Source organism: Phoca vitulina, unplaced genomic scaffold, assembly GCF_004348235.1.
Source record: "Phoca vitulina isolate PV1807 unplaced genomic scaffold, GSC_HSeal_1.0 scaffold9, whole genome shotgun sequence".
Taxonomy (NCBI): domain Eukaryota; kingdom Metazoa; phylum Chordata; class Mammalia; order Carnivora; family Phocidae; genus Phoca; species Phoca vitulina.
Window position 1 is genome coordinate 14,484,862 of NW_022589712.1, and position 21,855 is coordinate 14,506,716.

The 21,855-nt window shown below is 35.8% G+C and overlaps 1 protein-coding gene across 15 annotated transcripts in view; it reads left to right on the forward strand.

The window, feature by feature from the left end:
- The window catches only part of SYNE1 (spectrin repeat containing nuclear envelope protein 1), a 437,497-nt gene that overhangs the window by 172,525 nt on the left and 243,117 nt on the right, over positions 1–21,855 (forward strand). For all 15 annotated transcript variants that reach the window (XM_032407632.1, XM_032407640.1, XM_032407639.1 and 12 more), the window contains 11 exons: positions 2,333–2,493; positions 4,461–4,611; positions 7,739–7,966; positions 8,360–8,458; positions 10,023–10,210; positions 10,608–10,731; positions 11,977–12,143; positions 14,245–14,398; positions 17,022–17,650; positions 19,616–19,795; positions 21,480–21,630. In XM_032407632.1, the coding sequence (XP_032263523.1) occupies positions 2,333–2,493; positions 4,461–4,611; positions 7,739–7,966; positions 8,360–8,458; positions 10,023–10,210; positions 10,608–10,731; positions 11,977–12,143; positions 14,245–14,398; positions 17,022–17,650; positions 19,616–19,795; positions 21,480–21,630 (2,232 nt within the window). The remainder of the gene's footprint in view (positions 1–2,332; positions 2,494–4,460; positions 4,612–7,738; positions 7,967–8,359; positions 8,459–10,022; positions 10,211–10,607; positions 10,732–11,976; positions 12,144–14,244; positions 14,399–17,021; positions 17,651–19,615; positions 19,796–21,479; positions 21,631–21,855) is intronic.

Consider the following 21,855-nt stretch of genomic DNA (forward strand, 5'->3'; position numbering starts at 1 on the left):
CAGCGGTAGATGAAGCAAATGTAACCTTTTTAGTCTATTAAAATTTTCCTTAGCTAATAATCTTGCACACTTTGGGATTGGTTTAATAATGTGAGCTAACATATATACTGCTCTAACCACTTGATGTTTATCATCTTCTTTAATCTCCAAAACAATCCTAAGAAATAGGTGTCATTATGAATCCTATTATATAAAGGAGGAAATATAAGGTACAAAGTTTTTTTTAATGATTTTATCCAATATCTCAGGATTACTAGCTGGTGAGGTTGGGATTCAAACCTAAGAGGTCTGAGCCCAGAGCACACACCTTTAGGCACTAGATTTTTCATTGAAAAACTGAGCTACTTTACTGTTTCTGTATGTTGTTGCACAAGCACATGTAATCTAGAATAATTGTTCTCTACTTCTTTGCTGGACTTAGAGATAAAGCCTTATAACAGTCTTCTTTTTTTTTTTTTAAAGACATTATTCATTTATTTGACACAGAGAGAGAGATGGTGAGAGAGAGCACAAGCAGGGAGAGCAGCAGGCAGAGGGAGAAGGAGAAGCAGGCTCCCTGCTGAGCAAGGAGTCAGACGCAGGGCTTGACCTGAGCCGAGCCGCCCAACTGACTGAGCCACCCTGGCGCCCCTTATAACATTATTCTATTTTGCTTCAATTTGGTTTTTATCAACATCATTCTGTCCTTTGAATTCCTCTGCATTGCACTTTCCCCATACCTAGATCTTACGGAAGGCTCTTAGAGTGAACATACATAAGCATTTTCAGACATAACTCCACTTTCTCCATGATTTTTCTGAGCTCTGGGAAACACTAGGGGAAAAAATACTATTTTACACTTCTGATTCTGTTCATGGGGTTCTGAGAGATTATGCTGTGATTCAGTCTTCACAAATGAATCCACCATGACTGTAAGTTCATCCCAGCAACAGTGGATGCTTATAACCACAGAATTTAATGTGACATTGGCAAATACCGATTTTTAGGATATTATAAATCTATCATGAAAAGGAAGCTATACTTACCCGTTTTTATTCTATCAAATCACTGGGTACTTCTCTGAAGTAATGTTGATATTTCTATGAGGACTTTAAGTCTTTCAAACATGAAGATACAATAGTATTATGTGGTAACTATCTTACATGGCATAATGTAATAATTCTGGGAGATACTCTGTGGGAAGAGGTGGCTGTTAGAAGTCTTACCTTTGAAAATATTTACTGTGGATTTCTTCATTACCTATTTTGGAGAGTGGAGTTCTGATCAAAATTTAAACCTCCCATGAGTGTCTCTTACATGAGAAAAAATGAGACACTAAGCTATTTTTTTTAACACAAGATTATCTCTGGAGTTAGCTTTTTAAATTCAGTTTTCAATACATTTACCTGACAAAATTCAGGTAACAGCTAAAATTTACCAGTGCATCACCCATATTAAATTCATTTTTGAGTTGAAGTAGTTCACTATTAATGAAAATCAGTGTGTGAATTTTATGAACCGTTTTGTCCTCAATTTTATGTGAGGGACATAAAAAAAGCAATAATAGGTACCTGCTAGAGTGCCAGGCACTTAAAAATGAAATTGCTAATGAGATGCTAACTGCAACCTTACAAGAAAAGCATTACTATCTGCATTTTATATGAAAGTCAGAAAAATAAGTCACCAAAGTCACACAACTAGTAATTAGCAAATCTAGAGTTCTAGTCCAGGTTTGACTGGTTAAAAACTTATCTTCTTTTCATGTAGTATAGGTATATAGTGAATAAGATTTAACAGCATTAAGATCAGATTATCTCTCTTTTCAGGGAACTAGTTAACAATATGTTTCTTTATAGGTAAATAACAGTGATACACTGTATTGACTAAAATATTCTTCAATTAAATAAAAATATTTATATTAATTGGCCTAGAAATCTCTTAATATCTATGTTTGAAAAAAAAAATCAGTCACTATTAATCACTGCCCGAATGGGGCCTAACATATTTGTGGATAAGTTAAATTATTATAATGCAGCTCAGAATTCTAAGCAATAAACCCAAACCGGGAAACAAAGGAAAAAGATTTTTGTGAGAATTGCTGGGTAACTATGAAGGTAGATATCTGACTGTGTATATAAAACGAAAATGATCTAGTGAGGTATTTATTCTGGTCATGATGAAAATAAGTCTGTCTTATTACCAAGACTATTATATACTAAAATTCATGCATGTATGAATCTATCTAGCCATCCATCTATTCTAGTAGAGACTCTGCAAGTAAGTATATGCAGTTTATTTGAGGGCAGAATTTAATAAAAGATGCCTTCCTAACAATTATAATCTCTTTTTCTAGGAGTTTTCTAAACGAACAGAAGGTATGGCAGTCCAGGCTGAAAATCTTGTGAAGGAAGCCTCCGAGATACCACTTGGTCCCAGGAACAAGCAGCTGCTTCAGCAGCAGGCCAAGTCAATCAAAGAGCAAGTCAAAAAATTAGAAGACACACTTGAAGAAGAGTATGTGCTTGACAAGTCCTAAACTTTCTTCTCTGAGATAAAGTTTCATACAGTTTTTCCTGTATATTGTATTCAAAACATTCCTTTAAAATCTCAAAGTGTCTGTGTATTTCAGCATGTTTTGAGGAAGCAACTCACAGTTCAGAAGAAAGTATCACCAAGACAGAAACCATCGTCTATATAACAGAGCAGAAAAATATAAGGGATGTGGTTTTTGCATTGTAAACTGACTATGTTCATGAGAAAGCCATATCTATTAAATTCTGTGGCCTTCATACAATCTCAAAAAAGAACCAATATTTAAAATAATTTTTTCACTGTATTGTTCTGGGTCACCAGTTAGAGGGAAGAAGAGATATTTTGGTTGTGTAGATGCTGGGCCTAAATATGTGTGACATAGACCAAGTGTCTCCATCTCCAAGAAGCTCTCAGAGCTTGTTTATTATAGTGCCTCAATATTCAAGTTGTCACTGATTGATATACTGTTTCCAAAAATTAACTTCAAAAATTTATTTTACTTTTCAACATTTAATATTTGTTTATCTAAAAAGAAAGAAAAAATAGTTTGGCCTATGGTATGCTATTATGTGCAAAACAAACACAAAAAGAAATTTGGAGAGGATAGATATATGAAGATAGGGCCAATGTTCCTCAACATAATATGGCTTCACATTTTTATTAAAGATTCTTTCCTGGCAAATCACCAACACATATTATTCTTAAGCTATAGGACATAATTTCTAACGTGGATTTTAAAATGTAAAATTTGTTTTTAATGTTAGTAACGCCTTGAAATTAACATTGTACATTTGCCTAAACTTTAAAATTTGTTAAATAATTTAAAAGAAATTATGACTTAAAACTTTGAGAACTTTATATTACATATTATCCATCAAGTTATGGAAATAATGAAACTTAGAGTTTATTAGAAAAGAAGCTACTTTTATTAGAAATATCCATTTGAATCTATTTCATTTGAAAACTTGCAATATAACTTAGTTTGCATTACCTGTACCAATGAGAGCATTAGGCACATCCAGGGTATACCTTTGAGACTGCAATATTAATCTAACATTCAATGATGCCATTGCTTTCTTCTTGATGTCTTCAAGTGCCTTTTGGTAAACAGGGAAATTCTTTCATTTTTTTTTTTTTTTAACCCAAGGACGTATCAGTTCAATGATATACTGTTAGTTTCTTAGTCTTTTTCTAAATGAAAGCCATAATCACATTGTTATATACACATACAAATTGGACATCTATAGTTGAAATTTTGTTTACTAGATTTATAACAAATAAAGCCCAATTTTCTAAAAGCAGTTAGGGTGCTCATGTACAAGATGTGTAAGAGTCTTTTGGAATCAAGACTGGACCAACATTGAAGAATAGCTGAAATCGTTATAGATTATAAATCGCAGGATTAGCTCTAATGATAGAAACAGTTCCTGTAAGGCAGCATGCGATTCAGATTACAAGCTCTCTCTTGACTCATAAAGGTGCATTTTATAAAGATCTTTGAGTATAGAGCATCCCTGCAGTATCTCTGCTCTGAGAGCAAAAGGACCTTGTCCACAAAAGCAAGACTGCTGAAAGACTCTGTGTACTGGAATCTATGTGGGCAGCTTATTAAAAGTCCTGGCAACTACTGGTCACATGCAGAGTTTACCTAGATTATACCTGGATTCAAACCCCTTTGGACGCAGCTATATTTTGTTCGAAGCACAGTTCCATTCATAACATAGTGTAGACACTACCTCGTTAAATGCTCATTCTCAGAGGAGATAGATAGGAAGACTCGAGGACTAACTACTCAGATCAAATGTGCATTTTTTCCTGTTCCAATAGTTTCAATTTTGACATGGTCACAAATGCCTTTGCTATCTTTTCATCTGGTGATTTAAAGGAAAATGTATTGTTGTTTTCTATTAAAATACTGCATTTTATTTACTTAATTTGGTTAATTTTAGTATTAAAACCATGGAAATGGTGAAAAACAAGTGGGATCATTTTGGCAATAATTTTGAGACCCTGTCCGTCTGGATAACTGAGAAAGAAAAAGAACTCAATGCCTTGGAAACTTCGTCATCTGCCATGGACATGCAAATCCACCAGATTAAGGTGACCTGCTCACACGTTACATTTATAATCCATGTCTAGCTTTTAAGAACTCCTTTCTTACATTTCATCAAATGCTAGTTGGCCCCACGATAAATCTTTCATTGCTATGTGATTCTATTAAAATTCAATTCACACAAAATGCAGAGCTGAGAGGTCTTGATTGATATCGGGCAATACTTTATAGTTGGAATTATGTATTAATATTTTCTGACTTATGCATTCAAAGTCAGTATTGTGTGCAATATCATTAAAATGTTTTTATGGTTACATTATTCTTTTCCTTGATTTTGAATTAACCCCATTGGAGTGTTCTGTTGATTCATCTATACAACACGAAATGTATTCATCACCTACAATTGTACTTTATAAGTGTTACTCAAATGTCTGGCTCAAATATTAGTGGCATTTACCCTCACAAACCACAGGGAGGAGCAATTAATTTCTTTAGGTGAAGACATCAGACTGCTGCTTAAATGCTTTCATTTAGGATGACCTTTGGGCACAGACTGAGATGCTCTGATACTTTAGCTCTCCCAACTCTAAAATGACTACGTGCATAGACTATCATTGTTCACTTCATTCAAATAGTTTAAGAAAAAATGGACTGAAAGAAATGAATTCTCTTTCATTTATAGTTTTTACACAACACACTTTCAAAATGCAGGCACTTTTTCTATCTAATCTCATTTTTTTTTTTTGAATGGAAAAACCCTGTGAAATTAATTTAATTTCATTCAATTAAAAATAGTAAAATAAATACCAAGGTATTTCACATTATTGCTCAGAACAAGTCATTACCATGTGCACAGTGGAAGGGTGCTTTGTCTCTTAGCTATGATTACATTGCTGTGCAGATTATCTTGGTTTATCCTACATCTTTTGCAATCAAGGATACATGGAATCTGGTATATGGAGTCTGCTTATGTCTTGTGTGGTATACTAGGGAAAATAGATGTCAACCCACTAAGGAATATTCATGAAATATGTTTAATCTCAAACTGTTTTTAAAAGTTGTCATTTGATCATTTCACTACATCCTAAGTAAACAAAGAATAGCACATTTAAATAGCTTTATCAAAAATTTTCTTTCAAAAAATTTTGGCACACACTTTTTAATGTGTTTATTCTTGCTATAATTCATTTTTATTATTATTTAAACCTTAATTCAATTCCAGGACTTCTGAAATATATCAGTGATCAACTGTCATCGCCTCTTTACTCTTTGGGAAACAAAATGATTACACAATTAATTTTTAAATATATAAACATTCAATTGTAGATTTCCATGCCATTAGACTAGAAATACATTTTAATATTCCAATGTAGTATTTTGAAACATCTAAAATGTATTAAATGAATATGAATAGTAGGAAAAAAGTTTTTGCTAGAAATAAGCAGAGATGGTGCGGAATACACTAGTACTGTGAAATTTAGGCTAATAGGTTCATGTTCTGTTTCCACACAGAAGACCACATTATAGGAAATATTAGAAATAAGGTACCACTTGTCATAGAGTTTCACTTTAAAACAACCTTAGGATTAAAATTAATGAAGTATTTGCCTTGTCGTGAAGACATTTATCTATAAGCCCACTTCTATTCTTCATTACATACTACTCCAAATTGACTGATTTTCTTATTCTTAATTGATAATTTACAAATGATAAGAACATACACTGGGTTCATCTTCCATCTTCCCTTTTTGGATTAGAATCCAACAATATGATTACATAGTTTGCATTTATGAATTTGTTGGTAACATGTATTAATTACTCTAAAAACTAAGAAATTTTCTCTTATTTAAGATTGCTTCACTGAGGTTTTGCAAGCACCTAGAACAATTTTGGCACATGGCAGACACCAAGTATATATTTGTTGAATTTATGAGTAATTTTTCTAAAAAAATATCATCTTGAAAAACAAAAAAGAAAGGTTGTATTCATGTTCAAATAACAAATATCTATTAGATATACCACTCTAGTCATGCATATGAAAAGTAAAAATAAATAAGTGATGAACACCTGGCACTAACCTAAGTTATTTCTGATGGTCTCATCTAGACAGAAGTTATTTCTGACTAGGTAGTCTCGTGTAGACATAAGTCACATATTTTTTTTTTCCTACAGTAATAGTATTCTCCATTTAAATTATTCAAAACTGAGACTTGTCTGAATTTTTGGCTTTATTTGATTAGAAGATTTGGCTCTTTTTCTCAGAGAGATCATTTTCATTCTCTTATGCATAAATAAGCCTCTGTGTTTATGACAGACATGCCTCCTTCCCCCCACACACATTCTTAGTGTCTTTCAGTACTTTTCATGTGTTGACTAATATATAAAGTGTCATCCTGCTCCAAAAGGAAATGATAGTTTGTAGGTTTTTCACTGTAAGCCCCCAGCTAATGAGTAAAGCAATGGTTCAAAGCAGCAGCAGCTGGACCAACATCACCTGGGTATTTGTTAGAAATGCAAAGTCTTGGCCTCACCTTAGACCTGCTGAGCCTGAGTCCCTGAGGATGGGGACCAGGTGATCTTAACGTATTCCAAATTTGGAAACCACTGGCATAAAGACAATAAATTTGAAAAGACTGGTTTTAGGTAAGAATGGAATCCGAAAAGCTTTTAGTTTGGTAAATATGAAATGCTCAGCTACATTTGAGAAAAATTAAGTGAATGTCAACATTAGCATTTCTATGAGTTACTGGGGCACACTGCTTCCCAGATCAGCTGGTAAAAGGTGTGACTCATAGGATAAGCAGGGAATTCTCTTTACCTTTAGAGATACTTCTTGTTTGGTAAAACATGAAATACAAAAATGAAAAATATGAAATACAGGGACATCTCCCTGCTTGCTTCTCTGCAACAGGACTAGCTCTTTCTCTTTATTTTCTATACTCCGAGCACGACCACCATCATTTCGTATTTTCCATTGTCTGCATATCTCTCCTCCCCAAATAAGGTCAGGAAACATATGGTGTTTGTTCATAGCTGCTCTCTAATGGTCCAAGTATGTTGAAATTTCAGCTAAGAAGACCCCCTCCTGATTTTCTCTCTGTGCAGATAATCTATTATTTCAGGAAGACAAGCTTGCTCAGCCTACGTTGTCATTTTTCTTATTTTAAATATTAGGTCGCAATTCAGGAAATAGAAAGCAAGATCAGCAGCATTACAGAATTAGAAGAAGAAGCTCAGTCTTTCGCTCAGTTTGTCACCACTGGAGAATCTGCTCGAATCAAAGCCAAGCTGACACAAATAAGAAGGTACTGGGAAGAACTCAGAGAGCATGCACAGTGTTTGGAAGGAAAAATCCTGGGACATTTATCTCAGCAGCAAAAGTTTGAAGAGACTCTTAGAAAGGTAAGGATGGGTCCATGCATGTGAAAGTTATTATTTCCTATTGCATTTATAATGAAATGCAATAAGGAGTCCAGAAATAGTGGACTAAGGGAAGACACAATTTGCTAATCATTTACCAAGTTGTCAGTGATAGTCAAGTTCTTAATTATTCATGATACCTTTTTTGAGGGAATATAAAAATGTCATTATACATTGTGCTCAGATAGGCATTAAGACTTATCTATTCCTTTCAAATAATAGGACACATTGATTTTAGATTTTTTAAAATATGTATGTTTTAATCATTTTATTGAAAGTTACCCAAAAAGATAAGCATGCTGCTTCCTCGGTAACTTTTTCTGCCTTGATGTACATTTTTCCCACCATTATCTTTATATTTCACTAATGTTTTAGATCCAGAAGTCTGTGTCTGAGTTTGAAGATAAACTTGCTGATCCAATTAAAATATGTCCTTCAGCCACAGAAACATACAAAGTTCTCCAAGAACATATGGTAAGAGGAATTTGATAATTCCTGCTAGAAAACATAGTAAATATTTTTATGACGGTTAAAATTAAAAGGATTTTTATGTTACTTGAGGAATGACATAGATCAAACATGTTCACATAACACAAGAAATACAAGTGTGCAAATAAGTTTTTATTAAAAATGCCTATTAAAGGAGTATTCATTTACAGTATTTCTTTCTCATACTTAGGATGTGTGACGTTTTCTGATTTTAGCTTTAGTAAATTCTGTTACTTCTTGTGAGCATTATAAAAAATTAAGTGTGCATAAAAACATACATGTGCATGGCAGATTTTAGATTTTTTTTAACCCACAACAGTCAGATGTACAAAGAATATGTCCTCACTAACCTTTTACCAATGACTAGCTTTTTTGGTCTGCTGCCTGAACTGGTGACTCCTGTGGGATGTTCGCAGAGCAGTGGATGCCTTTGATGTGATTTAGGGAAAGGAGCAAAGAGGGAGAATCAGGCACAGAGAAAAACTAAAAAGAAATGTGTTAATAAAAAAAATATCTGTTAACCCTATATATATGTGCATGTGTGCCGAGGGAGGGGGCTGCCGTGATAGAAAGCAAAGACTTGACAAAGGCACATCTGGAAAGGGGAGTGGAATTTATATCATTTGAATACTTACAACAAGAATGTGGGCGCCTGGGTGGCTCCTTCGGTTAAGCGTCTGCCTTCGTCTCAGGTCACGATCTCAGGGTCCTGGGATCGAGCCCTGTGTTAGGCTCCCTGCTCAGTGGGCTGTGGGGAGTCTGCTTCTCCCTCTCCCTTTCCCTCTGCCCCTCCCCCCTGCTTGTGCTCTTTCTCTCCGTCTCAAATAAATAAATAAAATCTTTTAAAAAATGCATTTTTGTGCTACCTAGGTTATGTTTTAAATACCCAAAACTTGAGGAAAAGTAGGAAAACTGAATTTCATGGAATTATTTTAATAGTTTACTAAGTTAATAATTGAGTACTATTTTATCTAGTATTTAGGTTTCGTAAAGCAAATTATTTTTCTCTGTCGATTGTGTGATCTCTAAAATGAGGATAATGAAAGAACATAACTCTTAAGATTCTTATGAAGATTAAATGAGTTACTATATGTAATGCACGTAACATAGTACCTGCCACATTCTGAGGCACTATTATTATTATTATTATTATTATTATCACTGATTCCTGATAGCAGCTATGCCAGCCATAACACTCCCCATATTTTTTTTATAGAGATTACAGCATGTTACATATAGGTCTTGTAAATCAAGTGGAGTTTTTTTTTTTAAATACATATTTGGTATTAAAGGAATAATAATTTTCACAAACTATCTGAATCATGAAGGGAGAGTTGAAATTATTCAGATATGCGGCAATAAATTCTTATTTGGGGAAGAGACTTTCCATTTTCGTTTTTGATTTCTGCATTCATGAAGGAACTGTCCTCACTTCGACTATGTCTCATGGACTGAGGGAAAATTTTTAGTGATAATGGGTCTCAAAGAAAACTGTCGGCCTCATTTCTTGATGCTGTGCTTTCTTTGTGCACCTTTTGCCTCCGGTTAGGATCTCTGCCAGGCCCTGGAGGTGCTGAGCAGTGCGGTGGCCACCACCTCAGCCAGTGCCCAGAAGGTCGCGAACAGAGGCTCCTCCATTCAGGAGGCAGCGGCCCTGCAGGTGAGGTACGAGGAGACGCGGACTCGGGCCAAGGAGAGGCAGACCGTGCTGGAGAAACTGCTGGCCCACTGGCAGAGGTGAGGTGCCTTCCTTCCCGAGTTAGCAGCATGGATTTCAACTGCCACTCTTAAGTAGGACATTCTGGACCAGCTGTTGAGAAATAATCATCCCAGATGTAAAACGCATCAACTCATGTGTCTAGTATGGGAAGATCTTGTTGGTCTTTGTCAGAAGATGAAGGTCTCTAAAGTGGAGAGGATGTATATGTATCTGTCATATGACACAGATATAAACACAGGTACAAATACAGGTATGAACGTGAAAGGAATGTTCTTTTTACCTTCACATCTAGGAATAAGATAACCAACATTGTATTATTCATAACGGTTAGTGTTGGACCTCCAACTTTGGAAGCATTTCATTTTCTGGCATGATAATTTTGATAAATTTTTCTCTCATCTCTACTTTCTTTAGGCTAGAGAAAGAATTATCAACCTTTTTAACCTGGTTAGAGCGGTGTGAAGCAGTAGTCAGTTCCCCAGAAATGGACATTTCTGCAGACAGAGTCAAAGTGGAGAGTGAGCTTCAATCCATACAGGCAAGTTCAAGGTCAAACTTCCTCCTTCTTTGACTTTGGGGGTTTCCCACACTCTTGGTTCTCAACAACTTTCTAGTTTATTACACACTGACATTCTACATTAATCTCCCAAAAAGTTGCTCCTCAGAAACTCCTCAGAAACAGTGACTGTTTCCTGCCCTGAGGATAAAGAGCCATCCTCAGTCCACACTGAGGAAAAAAGTTCTTATCTTTTTATAAATATGCTGTGAAGTGTTCTAAGAGGGGAAGTCACAGCTCCTTTTCTGAAAAACGACACAAAGATATCTGGCCATATAAAAGTATTCCTACACTCCCTACACAGAGAGTAAGTGTTGTACAGGTTAGGGGACCAGGAGGAGGCTGAAGCCTCTGCAACATCCACATCCGGGCACAGTGTCTGCCAAGCTGCCTCCCACTGGTTCTGAACATTCCTTGTCCGTCCCCATATTCCAGCTTTGTGTGTTTTGTCCTGCTTGGCTTAAGTCCCTGTTCTGCCTTGTGGCCCTTCCTGCCATCCGTTGGCTGTGTGACCCTTCCTTGGAAACCTTCAGCAGCTTTGCTTGTATCACACATGTGGCCTCATTAAGGAGGGGGAGAAAGCATCCTGACAAGCATCTACTATGTGCCATGCTACACTATCATCCCATTTAATACCATGTTATGTTGTTAGCTGTCTATATGTATTTACCTCTTATCTCTTATTAGATAGGAACCACAACTTTTATGCATCACTCACAGCACCTTACAGTTCATTGCCTGATTAAAAATAAGTCATTCTGTTGCATGAAAACAAAATGAAGAACTCTTAAGTTCCCAAGTTTGGCCTAATATAGTCTCTAAATGAAGAAGGAGACCACATTTCTGGTACCCAGAATTGCATCTCTATTATTGTTAGATATGCATTGTTTCTCTTTAACAATAGCTTTTCTTTGATTCTCTTTACCTACACAGTTTGTTCATCTTGAAAGGAATTCTACAGCTTTTAAAGTTGCCTAACTTAATAGAACTCAGATTCTGGAAAACTAATTCAGGTTTCAGTAGTATTTTAAACGTTTCATTAAAGGTTAAGCAGATCCATTCTAAATCAATAATAAAATCTGTAATAAAAGCTCTCTTTAAGCCTGGTCCCAATGAAATCTGTGTTGCAAGAATGCAAAGCCTTTGGACAGCAACCACCTGTGTCACATGGTCCTTCCTAGTCAATCATGCTGAGATAAGATCTAGAATGTATTCTGTTTTTCTTAGGCACTGCAAAATGAAGTTGTATCCCAGGCCTCAATCTATAGCAACCTTTTGCAATTGAAGGAATCACTATTCTCAGTGGCCTCCAAAGATGATGTGAAAATGATGAAAGTACATTTGGAGCAGTTGGATGAGAGATGGAGAGATTTGCCACAGATAATTAGCAAAAGGTTGGTTTCTAAAAAATTTTTTTATATCATTCATTTTTTAAATATTGAGCATATAAATTAAGAAAGCAGAGTTTTATTTGCTTTTACTTAATTGAGCTATTCAGATAAGTATAGAAGGGAAAGAAATTACTTTGTCATTTAAAAAATAAAAGTGCTCCAGCAAAGGAAACGATCAACAAAACTGAAAGACAACCCACTGAATGGGAGAAGATATTTGCAAATGGCATACCAAATAAAGGGTTAGTATTCAATAAAAAAGGAGGTTAGTATTCAAAATACATAAAGAACTTATACACCCCATCACCCAAAAAACAAATAATCCAATTTAAAAATGGGCAGACATTTCTCCAAAGAACACATATGGATGGCCAGCAGACACATGAAAAGATGCTCAACATCACTCATCATCAGGGAAACGTAAACCAAAACCACAATGCAATGAGATGTCATCTCACACCTGTCAGAATGGCTAAAATCAACAACACAGGAAACAACAGGTGTTGGCCAGGATGTGGAGAAAGGAGAACCCTCTTACACTATTAGTGGGAATGCAAATTGGTGCAGCCAATGTGGATAACAATATGCAGGTTCCTCAAAAAATTAAAAATAGAATTATTATATGATCTAGTAACTCCACTACTGGGTATTTACCCAAAGAATGAGAAAACACTAATTTGAAAAGATATATGCACCCCTATGTTTATTGCAGCATTATTTGCAATAGCCAAATTATGGGAGCAGCCCAGATGTCCATCAATAGATGAACAGATAAAGAAGAAGTGGTATATATATATATATATATATATATATATATATATATATATTTTCCACTGTGTGTGTGTCACACATACACACACACACAGTGGAATATTACTCAGCCATAAAAAAGAATGAAATCTTGCCATTTGCAACAATATAAATGAATCTAGAGAGTATAATGCTAAGCAAAATAAGTCAGAGAAAAATACCATGATTTCACTCATATGTGGAATTTAAGAAACGAAACAAACGAGCAAAGAAAAAAAGAGATAAACAAACCAAAAAATAGACTCTTAACTATAGAGAACAAACAGATGGTTACCAGAGAGGAGGTGGGTGGGGGGAGGGGTGAAACAGAGGAAAAGGATTAAGAGTACACTTATTGTGTTGAGCACTGGATAATGGACAGAGTTGTTGAACTGCTATATCATACACCTGAAACTAACATAACACTGTATGTTAACTATACTGGAATTAAAATTAAAATTTTAAAATTTAAAATTAAAAAAAACCTCAAGTGCTCAAAAATCAGCATTTCTGATGAACCTCAGTCCAAAATTTTTGTCTCACAGTTAGGGAAAATGATCAAACTAATTGAAAAATATTGAAGAGGGTAGGGTTGCTTATGTTTGTATTATTTTTGCCCAAGCTATTTGTGTACAGGACAAAAATGGTAATTAAAATTTTGCCTCCCATGGTATTTCTCAACTGAGGCAGTGGCGTGTGGAACAGAGAAGTTGATTATGTGGGGTCCCTCATCAGCCACAGTAAGGATTTTTGGAGTTTGCCTTCCTATGTGCAAAAGGAAATTGCCTCTGTGTTAAGCCTGGCAGACACTGTTCTGATTACATTAAAATCATTCCTGGCTGTTACCTAGAGAGTGAACTGTAGAGACACAGTGGTCTCTCTGTTACCTAAAGAGTAAACTGTGGAGAGAGAGTGGCAGGAAGGAGGCCATTGAGGAGGCCAGGCAAGAGATGAAGCAATTTAGACCCAGGTAGGCTTGTGGAAATGGAGAGGAGAGCACGGAATATACTGTGTGCGTGTGTGTGCGTGTGTGTGCGTGTGGGGGGGGTGGGTATGTAAGATTAGATGTGGTGGTAAAGAACCGAGGGCATGAAGAATGGCTCGTAGGACCACCTCGGGGACAGTGGTGAACGTTAACTGAGATGTGGAAAACTGTGAATAAAGGGTTTGAGAAGTAGAAAACATCAAAAATTTTGGTGTGTCCATGTATGACAACATCACTTTTGCCCTCAGTTAAACTTATTGCAACAATGTATCATTAACTTTTCCTGTTCATTTGTGGGACACTTTAACGTTAACACCTTTCTCTACATAGGATTACTTTTCTTCAGTCTGTGGTCGCTGAACACCAGCAATTTGATGAACTGCTGCTTTCCTTTTCTGTCTGGATTAAGCTGTTTCTCAGTGAATTACAAACTACTTCTGAAATAAGCATAACGGACCATCAAGCAGCATTTACTCGGCACAAGGTAAAGTGCATACTTTTAAGATCAAAGAAGAATTTATTCATAAAAGAGAGCTCTTGAATTATAAAGAAAAGCATTTTTTAACCCAACCATTCCGCACCAGTTTAAACTTGCATTCATATGCAAATGTTTTAATAATTGAGTATATGGGTCCTAGCAATGTGTTATACAGATAAATTAAGCAGATAAAACCACTTCAGATAAACTAGACAACTCTGTTAAGACACTATTTCTTCAAAATGGAGTAAATGATTTCTAGGGTAAAGTGATGAGAATGTTCATTTTTAAGCTTCCTGGTTTGTTTTGTTCCAATGCTGAAAACTAATACCAAATTCCAATGCCTTAATGATACACTTTTACTAAATTACTGTTTAGCTCGAAAGTTATTTAAAATTCATGATTTATTTTCCTTATTTATAAATTATGCATAATATCTAACCTAGCATAAAAAAAAACACTTAAATCAAGTATTGGAGTAGTTGGAGATAAGCTACGTAATAAACTTATGACAATATTTAATGATAAAACATTTAGTATTTATGGAGTGCTCACTCTGTACCAGGTTTGCTAATTGTTTTTACGGAAAGGAATAGTACTTTCTCATATCTTTATGACTTCAAGTAGTTTTACAACTTGGAACAGGATGCCCGCTGAAGTTAGGCTCCTCCCCTCGAAAGAGACAGGGAGATGGTGGTGCTATCTTCTTCATGATTATATTTCAAAAGTGTTACCAAACTGAAAAGAGTTCGCTTGCCCTCGTGCAACAGAAAACCAAATAACGTTAACACTGGTCTTTTGCAGAGGGGTAAGCTTTATTGCCAAGCAAAGACATAAGAGGCTGATTCAAATCTGTCTCCCAAAAGGGTTGGGGTTGGGTGCATTTAAGGATAAGGAGTTAGGATGTCATGGGTACGTAGGTTGAATGGAATATGCTGATTGGACATAGAGGAAAAAGGAAATGTCCTCCTTTCTGAGCATTTGCATTCAGGAATTGTGTCTTGTCATGGGACACATGTTCATTAAATGGCAGTGTAAGCATGATGAGCTGGGGGAGATCACGGGATGTGTCGTAACAGTTACTCTTTTTCACTTTTGGTCCCTTGTGCACAACTGCAAGGATTCTTCCCAGCTTTCTCTAGTCTTAGCTTATTGGTGCTCACTCAACCTCTACATAACAAGCTCATAAATCAGTCAGATCAACCAGAGTGTTTTTAGGGTAAAACAGTCAAGCATTTGTTAACTCAGTGTGTTGGTTTCAAAAGGATGACCCCCTGTCCTTGAGAAACATTCTTGGGTTGTAACCGCACACAAGCTTTTAAAAAAGATTTGTATCTCAAAAGAGCAGAGAATGAATTTGTAAATTTTCTAAAGTAAATGCTCAAAGCTTCTTTCTGAAGTTTAATAGTCAAGCTGAGGGGAATATTAAGGCCATTGTGGTCAAGATTAAGATAGGTGATAATTTCTCTTTAATGGGAACCATGCTGAGATTGTTAGCAATGCTCTAAGAGATTTCAAACATGATTTATTGTGAGCAAGTCAGATTTCCTATACAACAATCTCAATGAGTTCATCTTTGTTTCTTTAAAGGAGGCAGCTAAAACCTGTGTTTTCATCGGCCTCACCTACTGCCTCTGAAGACAGGTTAATGCCCATCTATTCCTACGCTCCCTCCCTATAAGTGCTGTTAGAATTAACTTCATTGCATATATATTTAAAATCTTTCAAACCTCAATATCTTTTATATATATAGTAATATATAATAGATATAGTATTGTTATTATATATATATATATATACAGTATGGTTAAAAACAAAAATTTAACTGAGTAAATTTGAAGATCTAATTGGCTTTTTGAAGCCATTTGTGAATCAGGCAGTATCTCATCTAGCAAATAGAAAGGAGCTCAGAGGGGTTGTACATAATAGAAGGTTTTCATAGGAAGGAGAGTGGGGCAATTAAGTTATTAGCAAAAGAAAGGATCATTTTAGGCAAGGCCACTTTCCCTTAGGGGTAAGAACAGGGGGTCTGGTCTTATCTTCTAGATTACCTCATCTTCCTTGGGTTGGGGAGGGCGGGGAGGAGAGGGCCCATGTGACAGATTGCCTTATCGGTACTGACCAGAAAATTCCTGACTGACAAGTTAACACTATTTCTGGAGGAGTCTGAAACTGCAATTAGTCTAGGTATGAGACGCCAGTTTGGTGACATGACCTACCATAATTCAGGCCTGTGATTTGCTTTTTGTTGATATATATATATCAACTAGATATGTACTAGATATATATTTATATTAGAACTATAAATTTTAACTATGTCTACATATGTATTTTAAATCTTCTGAATTATACATGTATGTATTTATATAAAATTTCCTTTTACGATTTCTATTCATGAAGACATTCTTTTCCATGCAATGAATTCATTCCAAATCAGAGTTGTTTTATGTGAAACATATAGATGAGAAACGAAATTTTAAGAACGTTTCTTAAAGATTCACCATAGATGACCTTTAAGTCCTACAGCATCCATTGCATTGAAAATGGATCTTGACGTCATGGGTTGTGACTGTCTGTGTCATTAGCCACAGCGTACCCGAGGACTCAGTAACTCGCTCTTCCCTTCCAGGACCACGCAGCAGAAGTAGAGAGCAAAAAGGGAGAACTACAGAGTCTGCAGGATCACCTAGTGAAGCTGGGGGCTCTGGGTCAAGCTGAGAGCCTCCACCTCCTCCAGGGCAAGGCAGAGGACTGTTTCCAGCTGTTGGAGGAGGCCAGCCAGGTCGTGGAAAGGCGGCAGCTTGCCCTGTCCCAGTTGGCTGAATTCCTACAGAGTCACGCCTCGCTATCAGGGGTTCTCAACCGGCTGAGGCACACGGTGGAAGCAACTGACAGTATGAATAGGAAACAGACTGATTTATTAGAAAAGGACCTAAATCATGCAATTCAAGACGCTAAAACATTGGAATCTGCGGCCATCAGTCTTGACAGCCTTCTCGCCAAAGCTCAATACCATCTTAAAAGTGGAAGTTCTGAGCAAAGGACTTCCTGCAGAACGACAGCTGATCACCTCTGTTCTGAATTAGAGAGAATCCAGAACCTTCTGGGTACAAAGCAGAGTGAGGCAGATGCCCTGGCAGTATTGAAGAAAGCATTCCAAGACCAGAAAGAGGAGTTGCTGAAAAGCATTGAGGACATCGAAGAAAGGACAGACAAAGAGAGACTGAAGGAGCTGACCCGCCAAGCTCTTCAGCAGAGGTATAAAGAAATGGCTGGAGCCAGTTGTTGAGTTTATTTTTTATTTGTTCTAGAATTAACTGCAATGCTTTAACGGTGTCATATTTAGCAACTCCTTTTAATATTTTGAGGATAAAACTAATGACTAATTTGACATTTAAGAAGTACTAAAATTTCTTTGGTTTCCTTAAGGATTTTCCCAAGGGCTCTGGCTATATAAGCCACACTAAGATCTTAATTATAACAGACAATATAGATCATATTATCTTTTTTTTTTTTTTTTAAGCTATGTTTAGCTGTTAGGAGAAGGGTCTCATCTTCTCTAGTGAGAATGAAAGTGGAGGCGAGAGGGAGTGATCCAAGTAGCTTTGTAGTCCCAGTGGGGAAAATATGAAGGAATTCCTGCCCGGTGGCTGCCAGCCCCTCAGAAAGACTGGAGCAAGCTCATCAGATAAGAGTGAGTGACAGGATATTGGCAGAGAGAAAATGGCATAAAATGGTTCTGTTGTAGAGAGGAAGTGGAAATGGTTATCTCTGGAGCTTGATAAGGTGATAAAGCTGCCATTTGAGATTCGTATTCCTTCACCTAAAGTGAAACCAATCAGCTTGCCAGAGTAGTTTTCAACAACCACCTTTAACTGTTGGCTTAGAGGTGTGGAAAAGGCAGACAAGCGGGGTTAAGCAAAGTTGCGGTTTTTGTCAGCTGAGTTTAATAGAGAACCTAAGGGGTCAGGGGTATTTTCCTGCAGTACATCTGGAAGCAATTTTTTCCTCTAACACTATAACCTTCTCAATCTTGTTTTTCCTCCTTAATAGAACTTTCTCCCCACTTACGTTCTCAGGGATGTTTGTCTTCCATTTTTTCAGGGGACAAAGAAGCAGCTGAAATGTGCTCATACCAAAGTGTCCATAATTGATAAGAATTGTGTTGACCATGCCAAGATCATTGTGATTTGCTTCCTTTTAATTGGAATCAAGCATTTAGCAAAGGCTTACAGTTAGATAATAATGGCTGTTGAGGTTACATACATGACTTGTGAGCCCTAGGCCGACGAATTTAACAGTAAACTAACAAAAAGGAGTAAGATTTGAGGAGGAAAAATAGCCTCCAGAGTAAAGACAAAAAGAGGAAGCAAACATGGCAAAGGAGCAAACAGCTTTGCTGGCCTGAGTAAGCCAAGCAGGCAGGAGATCCTAAAATCGCTGGGGAAGGCGGCCCAGGTTGGGCTCAAGAGCCAATTCAATACCCCTAACACCGAACTCACTAAAGCCACAGAGAGGTTATGGAAAATGTTGCTTTGAATTGATGGATTTATTGAAGTCCCCCCATACTTATGCTTCACTGTGTGACTTTGAGCAAATCACCTGTCTTCTTGTAAGGTGCAGATGAAATGATAATGTGTGCTCCTAACCACTTTGTTTTGGAATTAAATGGAATCATGCATGGACATTCACTTTATAAACTCTACAGCACTATATACCAAAACGCAAGAATGCATGAGTCCTTGGCTGCCTCTATATGACCACTTTTTACAAGTACTCAAATATTAGTATATTAGGGACAAAAAATAAAGTTATTTTTATTTTAAATGAAACAACTGTACCCTTAAATATTATTATTTTACATGAATTGGACCTCAGGGCACAGAAGGACTTTTTACTAAAGACCTTTTAGTACGTACTCACCTGCTTTGCGTACAAGCTCAGCCCTAGTCTTAAAAATCTTACATCATGAAAGGAAAATAGAAAAAGAATACAAACTTAATGGAAAGTTGAAGATGAATGGCGAAAATGATTTTAAATGTTTCCCAAGTTACAGTCTGTAGTTCTGCAAAGTTAATTTTTAAAGTGTCTTTCACAGTTGATATACATTAATTCAATTGCTGTATTAAGTTTTTCTAGATATCTATAGGTGTGCTTTATGGAAAAGAAATATTAGTCCTTACCTTTGGTAAATTAATAATAAAATAACATTTTAATTTACAGATTGAGAGTCTTTAATCAGTTGGAAGACGAATTGAATTCTCATGAGCACGAACTATGTTGGTTGAAAGACAAAGCTAAACAAATTGCTCAGAAAGATGTAGCCTTTGCCTCTGAAGTCGATAGGGAGGTAAACCGCTTAGAGGTTACCTGGGATGATACCAAAAGACTAATTCATGAAAAGTAAGTAAAAAAACCTCTTGATTTTTTTTTCAACTTTCTATTTTGTAGCGTTGGGCTGTTGTCTGTTGATTTGCATCGGTGTGATCAAGATTTGAATACCTTTTGCCACTTTATGTATTCTGTGTCTCTTTAGTACCATTAGAAATTTAGTCGTACAGAATTTTATTAAGGAAGTTGTTGAGATGGCAATGGCAGGTGAAATTCAGTGCTTGAAAGCAGGAGCTGTGGCAGTTATAAAGTGCTACCATGAGAGTCTTAACCTCTGATATTTTGTTTCATTGTACTTATTTGTAATTAAGGTATGATTTACATAATAAAATTCATCCTGTTTAGTGTATGCTCTTAAAGTGTATGAGTTTAACACACATACAGTTTATGAGTACACACACCTGTATGAGTAACTGTTAAACTATCAAATCTCACATAATTATTCTACCACAAGAAAAAATTCCCCCAATGTCTCACTGTAGTCAGCCCCTCCCCTACCCCCAGTCCCTGGCAACCTTCGATCGGTTTTCTGTCTCTGTAGTATTGTCTTTTCAGAATCACATACAAATGGATTCTTTTCAGTTTGGACAATTATAAATAAAGCATCTATAAACATTCATGTTCAGTTTTTTGTGTGTACATAAGTTTTTACTGCACTTGGGTAAATAACTTCTTATACTCAGCACAATGGACATTGTTCTGTGTATTGATAAAGTCCATTCTTTTTTATAGTCAAATAATATTCCATTTGATAGGCATACCACAGTTTATTCATTCACCAGTTGATGCATATTCGAGTTCTTTCCAGTTCAGATGACAATTAAAAAAAAGCATCTATAAACATTCACATTCAATTTTTTTGTGTGTACATAGGTTTTTATTGCACATTGTAGATTATTAATGTAAGCTTTTAAAAATTTAACCATGTTGTAAAATTTTACCCCATGTTATTGAACATTCTCCTAAATTGTGATTTGTTAGAGATTGGACAGTATTCAATCATAAGAGGGTATCAGAGTTTATTCAATTATTAGCCTATTTTTAACATTTGGGTTATTTCTATTTTTTTCTCCTATTATAAACATTGGTGTAAAGAATATAATTTTACCTAAATCTTAGTGCACATCTTTTTCTTTGGAAAAATTCCTATATGTAGAATTGCTTGCTCAGAAGCATTTTACGCTTATAAACCGAAACCATCTTCTTATTTTGACAGTTTTCAGGGGATTCATATTCAATGAAAATTTGTGTCATTGAAATGGGAAAAAACATCCTCATATGTATTTTACTTATTGAGCAGTGTTTTTTTGTTTGTTTCGTTTGGTTTGTTTGTTTTGCTTCCCCTTAATACACATCATTATGATGTAATTAAATAATGAAAAAATTGAAAAGCAAAAATTTGTTGGCATCTACGTAAGTTTTAGTTGTCAAGAACATATATTTTTTCTTGTCATTGAGGTCACAGATTTTGTTTTAATGGCTGTGTGCATTCTTTACTCATGAAGAACAATTTGAACATTAGAGTTAAGTTGGTTTGACCAGCGCTCTTGACCTCAATAGGTAGAAATATGGCTTCCTCTTGAATCCAGCATCCATCTATGAATACATTTATGTGGTTACATATCAAGACTGATCATAGGGAACCCTTTCCTTTCATACATGATAATAAATAATACCTTTTCTTTAACTACTATAGCCAGGGTCAATGCTGTGGACTTATTGACTTAATGAGGGAATATCAGAACTTCAAGTTGGCTGTATCTAAAGTCCTAGAAAATGCCAGCAATGTGATTGCAACAAGAACTACTATAAAAGATCAGGAGGATCTTAAATGGACTTTATCCAAGGTAATAATTCGAAATGTATTTATTTTAGTAGACTACTCAGTAGATCTGATTTTCATATATAATGAATTCTCTGTACAATTCTTGTCAGTACATATAGATGTAGAAAATTCATGCCAACAAACTCAGTCTTTTTTTAAGGAATACTAATATCCTATCTAGCAATACAAAAAATGTATAGTTCATTAATATCACTGGTTTCTGCATAAGGTCAACCATGAATTAAAT